Source organism: Mirounga leonina, unplaced genomic scaffold, assembly GCF_011800145.1.
Source record: "Mirounga leonina isolate KUSES-001 unplaced genomic scaffold, KU_Mleo_1.0 Mir_53, whole genome shotgun sequence".
Lineage (NCBI taxonomy): Eukaryota > Metazoa > Chordata > Mammalia > Carnivora > Phocidae > Mirounga > Mirounga leonina.
Genome location: NW_023270807.1, coordinates 85,013,657 through 85,019,656, shown reverse-complemented (window position 1 = coordinate 85,019,656; position 6,000 = coordinate 85,013,657). Strand labels below are relative to the sequence as shown.

The following is a 6,000-nucleotide window of genomic DNA, read 5'->3' as shown; positions in this document are numbered from 1 at the left end:
CTGCCTTCGGCTCAGGTCATGATCCCAGGGTCCTGGGATCGAGCCCCGCATCAGGCTCTCTGCTCCGCAGGAAGCCTGCTTCTCCCTCTCCCGCTCCCCCTGCTTGTGTTCCCTCTCTCGCTGTGTCTCTCTCTGTCAAATAAATAAATAAAATCTTTTAAAAAATAAAATAAAAAGAATGGGTCAGTTGGATCATTTTTCTCTAGTTCTTGGAAATGTACAAAGTCTTTACTTTGAAGATGGATATTCAGCTTCTACTTGACATTTTACTTGTCTGCATACATGCATAAAGCTATAGGACCTCCCCATTGGTGAAAGAATAACCTTTTTATAAAAACTGCAGTGTTTATAGACTTTGGATTGTGAGCTTAGCCTGAAGTTTAACTCTTGACTTTTAATTTTAAGTATAGTGCAGTGAACTTTTTATATACCCTTCACCTGGGTTCACCAGTTGACATTTTTCCATTTTTGTTTTGTATCTCTCTCCAAATTCGAATTTCAAAATCATATTCAAGTGTCTTCAGTAGCCCCACATGTGTTTTAGAGCATTTTTTCCCTTCTTTTTTTCCCCCTTTTTTTTCATTTTTTTCCTTCTGATTTAGAATCCGGATTAGTCCAAAATCCTACATCGCTTTTGGGTATTTTAGTAATTTGGGTGCTTTAGTTCTTTAATTTGGAAAGCTCCCCTGCTTTGTCTTTTTTTTTTTCCTTTTCATGATATTGACATTTTTAAAAACTCAGATTATCCTGCAGTCTAGATTGGTCTGTTTCTTCTCCCCTCATGATTAGATTCAGGTTAAACATTTTGGGGAAAAAAAAAATATATGTAGATCACATTGTGACTTTCTCATTGCATCATGTCAGGAAGCTCATCATGCCAGTTTGTCTCATTGTTGCTGCTAAATTTGATTATTTGTTCTGGGATGCCTGGGTGGCTCAGTCAGTTAAGCATAGGATTGACTCTTGACTTCGGCTCAGGTCATGATCTCAGGGTTGTGAGATCGAGCCCTGAATCAGGCTCTATGCTGGGCATGGAACCTGCTTAAGACTCTCTCTCCCTACTCCCCCACCACGCACACACACTCTTGCTCTCTCCCTCTCTCTCTAAAATTAAAAACAAAAAAAATTGATCATTTGTGGGTTTTTTTTTTAAGATTTATTTATTGGAGAGAGAGTGAGCACACGTGCACACATGGGGAAGGTAGAGGGAGAAAAGCAAACTCTGCACTGAGCAGGGAGCCCAACTCTGGGCTCCATCTCAGGACCCTGAGATCATGACCTGAGCTGAAATCAGGAGTCCGATGCTTAACCAGCTGAGCCACCTAAGGTGCCCTGATCATTTGTTTTAAGCAACAAATTTATCCAAGGTGAAGTTAGTTCTTTTATTAATGTCATCCATGTGGTGATAATTTCAGATTCTGTGAATGTTCTCTGGTTTCAGCATCCTCTGTTGGCATTGCCTGGATCCATTATTACATGGAAAATTACAAATGTTTCATCTTTATTATTCCTCCTTTGTTTATTAACAGTCATTCGTTCACTTTGTATTCCACTGATTCATGTAAAGTTACAATTATTTTCCTCACAGTTTTATGCCAGTAGAGTTAAGTGAAGGTCCATGTGCCATTGTTGTAAATGTTCTGAGGAGCTAGAGAGGAAAATAATATTTTTGGATCATAAGTGCAGTTTCACATGTTTACATCCCCACACAATTTCCTCTTGAAAATTAATTCATTATTGTAACTAATTAGATTTAAATAAACCACTTATTCTTCATTTTTTTCTCATTTAACATTTTCTATATTATCTCTCTGGTTTTTTTTCTAATTTTCCAATTGCCTGTATTAATTTCTAACTTAATTTCTGTTGCCCTAACATTTATAACAATTATACATTTATCTTTTCATCATAATAGCTGTGGAAATACAGAGGAGTCTGAATCAACTTGGAACGCCTCAAGATTCATCTGAACTGAGGCAACAGCTGTAAGTATTTAATAATTAAAAAAAAGGAAAAAAATCACTTATTGTTATGTTGCTTTGATGGTATGTAGTGTTAGGTTTACTGGAGAAACAATGGAGATTAATAAGATTTTTCAGCTCCTTTATTTGTACCAACCTATTGTGTAGGTTTTTCCCTGTTCAGGGTAGGCAGATATTTTTCTTTATTTTCAAGAGCTGGCTCGCTCTAGCAAAGCAGAACTTTGTTAGTTGCCTTTCTTATACTTATTGAATAGGTCGGGTTTTTTTGTTTTTTTTGTTTTTTTAAGATTTTATTTATTTATTTAACAGAGAGAGACACAGCGAGAGAGGGAACACAAGCAGGGGGAGTGGGAAAGGGAGAAGCAGGCTTCCCGCGGAGCAGGGAGCCCGATGCCGGGCTCGATCCTAGGACCCTGGGACCATGACCTGAGCGGAAGTCAGACGCTTAACGACTGAGCCACCCAGGCGCCCCTGAATAGGTCGTTTTGGTGGCTTTTGAAAAATGATCTAAGCTTCTCTATTTATGTGATTTACTTCCCATAGCTAACAATTGCTTCAGTGACTAGATTTTTATTTGGTTTAGATTCCAGTCCATACTCAATATGAATTGCTATCCCTAAAAAACTTATACCTAAATCTTTGAATTTCAGAAAGCATTAGCCTTTGTTTAAGGGGAAAAAAAGTTCTAGTGAAGTTCTGTAGTACATGTTTCAGGAAATTAATATGCTGTTAGAAGAACAACAGTAATACTTTGTGGTGTTACAGATTTTACAGTGTTTTTGCACATTTTCTCATCTGAATCTTTCTCATCTGGAGTAAAATACGTAGATCAAAACAATTATTTTCGGGATGCCTGGGTGGCTCAGTCGTTGAGCGCCTGCCTTCAGCTCAGGTCGTGGTTCCGGCCGGGGTCCTAGGATGGAGCCCCACATCGGGCTCCTGCTCAAGGGTCATTCAGTGCTGTTACAGCCATATTTGAAGTAACATGCATGTAGTAAGTGATATTCCACACAGTGTTAGCTATACAAGGAAACATTACAAAGAGGAAGAAATTAAAAGTTAGGTGATGGGAATTCATGTTTTTTATGAAGTACATTTTGAAGAATTTATAGTTATGTCTAATTTATACTGACTTTTTTTTCCAGTGGAGAGATATTGAGGTGGTAAAAAATGCCCCAACTGTAAATAATAAACCATAAACTAAAATGGAATAGAGGGGCACCTGGGTGGCTCTGTCAGTTAAGCTTCTGACTCTTGATTTCGGTTCAGGTCTTGATCTCAGAGTCATGAGATCAAGCCCCAAGTCGGGCTCCCCACTTAGTGTGGAGTCTGCTTCCCTCCCCATCCTTCTGCTCCCCTCTCACCTTCTGCACACTTTCTCTGTTTCTGATAAATAAATAAATCTTTAAGAAAAACTAAAATGGAATAGAAACATAATTATTAATAGATACAATATTTTGCTAAGGTTAGTAGTGGAGATTGTGAGTCGGTAGATATCAATAAAGTCTTCTTTTCAATTAATTAAAGAAATTTAGCTATCTTACATTTTCTAAAGATTTTAAAGGGCATCTTAAAGGTAAGGTACTTGAGAAATAGACAAAAGTAGGTTATAATTCTTCCTTCTCAAATAAAGGTATCTATACTTAAAAATACTATTATACAATATCTCATTATTTTAAAGGATCCCAAGTGTGACTAATAGGTGTTAAAAATGAGAGATAATGTATTTGAGAAGTACTGATGTAATTTGTAAAGCATCACATTAATATTAACTATTTTTTAGAGTAAAGTTCTTTAGTTAAAAATCTGACTTTTGGGGATGCCTGGGTGGCTCGGTTGGGCGTCTGCTTTTGGCTCTGGTCATGATCCCAGGGTCCTGGGATCAAGTCCCACATCGGGCTCCTTGCTTGGCGAGGAGTCTGTTTCTCCCTCTGCCTGCCACTCGCCCTGTTTGTGCATGCACGCTCTCTCTCTCTCTAGCTCTATCTCTGACAAATAAATCTTTAAAAAAAAATCTGACTTTTTACTTTATAAGCTGGCTAGCAAGACAGATACAGATACTGATATAATTTACTTCTTATATTGTGTTCTTCCTCTTTACAGAGAAATGGTATTATTTTTTCCACAGCAAACTTGAAAAATAGTAAATGCATATTACTGTTAATTACCTCTTCCCCCACCCCCTTTTTTTAAGTATCTATAAGGTTATAAATGTCCAGATAGAGAAAGAGGAGAGGCTACCTGTACCCCAAGCCCTGGGAATTGGATGAAGGCTCAGGTGACAAATCCTCTTCATTTATTCAACTGACCTCCCAATTGTGGAATGCAGACAAAAGGCTCCCACCACCCCACCCCCATATCTAAAGCATCAGACATCCCACAGTCTGGCTTTGGCTCGAGTCATCTTCCTTTCTTAATGGCTGCTGAGATTTATTTCTCAAAGCTTGGTTGCCCCGTGTGAGTAAAGACCTTTCCATGTAATATTTGCTCAATATTTATAAAAAAAATAGAATTTGGATTTTTTTTTTTTTTTCTAAGTAGGCTCCACGCCCAATGTGGGGCTTGAACTCACAACCGTGAGATTAAGAGTCACATACATGTTCTACCAACAGAGCCAGCCAGGTGCCCTGAATATTTTGTTTTCATAGAGAAAATTTAGAGCCAGTCTATAAAATAGTGATTTTTATCAAATTATTCATCAACTGGCAGAGTTGTAACTTAAAGAAATCTCTTCGTTCTTTTGATATAACATGTGTTTTCTCCCTTTAGGCAACAGAAGCAGCAGTATACTAACCAGCTTGCCAAAGAAACGGATAAGTACATTAAAGAGTTTGGATCTCTGCCCACCACCCCCAGTGAACAGGTATCAAGCCTTAAGACACATTGTTGATGTATTGAATGTGAAAGAAATCACATACATTGTAGGGTCTTTGAACTGTTATGCTGGAAAGGAAATTAAGGGGGAAAAATTGTATTTGAGATTAGTTCACAGAACACAAAACTATATTTAATTGCCCAGGTAGTATCCTGCGGTTCAATAAAGCAAAAATTATTTCCATGCAGTTGCCCTGACCCATAATTAAGCAAGTGCTCAGAAAATGCTTCCTGAGTAATTGTTTCCTGGCCTTCCAGAGCTGACTCCATGTGACATGCACACTCATTCAGGATGTGAGATTTCCTAGGGGCACATATTTATTTCCTTGCTTATTATTTAGCAGAAGTTATTACTTAGGTAAGAGTACAAGGTTTTATTTTCCTAAAAAGAAAACAAAAAGAACTACTTAAAAATAATCTCAAAATCATGGCCCAGTTTTTAGGATGAAAATTTGAGGTGAAAAATCCAACATTATGAACATTTTGCCTCAAGATGGTAAATATACATAGCATTTGAACATGTTGTCAAAATGTTATTGAGATTTAATCAGTAGGGCCCCGTAATTGGAGAGTGAGTGAGAATTTCAGAATAAAATGAAGAGCCAGCTAGTGGTGAAACAACTTTCACGAATTCTATAGAACTTCACAGCTTGATTCTAGTAGGTTTCTCCCCCTTTCCTCTAGCGTCAAAGGAAAATACAGAAGGATCGCTTGGTGGCTGAATTCACAACATCACTGACAAACTTTCAAAAGGTCCAGAGGCAAGCTGCAGAGAAAGAGAAAGAGTTTGTTGCTCGAGTAAGAGCCAGTTCCAGAGTATCTGTAAGTATTTAAACAAGGCATTATAAAGTGAATCTGATGTTCCTTTGAAAGACTACATTAGCATTTTTCTAAGTCATAAGGATCTGTGACTATCTTGGCAGTCAGTATTTGAATATTTATTTTCAGGTTTTTCTGCTCAATTTTAAGAAGGATGATAGTTATGTATTGCTGTGATTATTTTGTCCATGTCATGGAACCAAAGATTACAGATGATTATATAAAAATTTGGAAGCATTTTGTCAGAAAGACTAGGGGTCAGACCTGAGTGATAGTCCCACATTGATTTGTACTAGAGGCCATCACGTTCTGTCAGGGCTCATGT

The 6,000-nt window shown here is 37.7% G+C and overlaps 1 protein-coding gene across 3 annotated transcripts in view; it reads left to right on the top strand.

The window, feature by feature from the left end:
- STX7 (syntaxin 7) overlaps positions 1–6,000 on the top strand; it is a 98,126-nt gene that overhangs the window by 29,588 nt on the left and 62,538 nt on the right. For all 3 annotated transcript variants that reach the window (XM_034990671.1, XM_034990669.1, XM_034990670.1), the window contains 3 exons: positions 1,916–1,985; positions 4,752–4,845; positions 5,541–5,678. In XM_034990671.1, the coding sequence (XP_034846562.1) occupies positions 1,916–1,985; positions 4,752–4,845; positions 5,541–5,678 (302 nt within the window). The remainder of the gene's footprint in view (positions 1–1,915; positions 1,986–4,751; positions 4,846–5,540; positions 5,679–6,000) is intronic.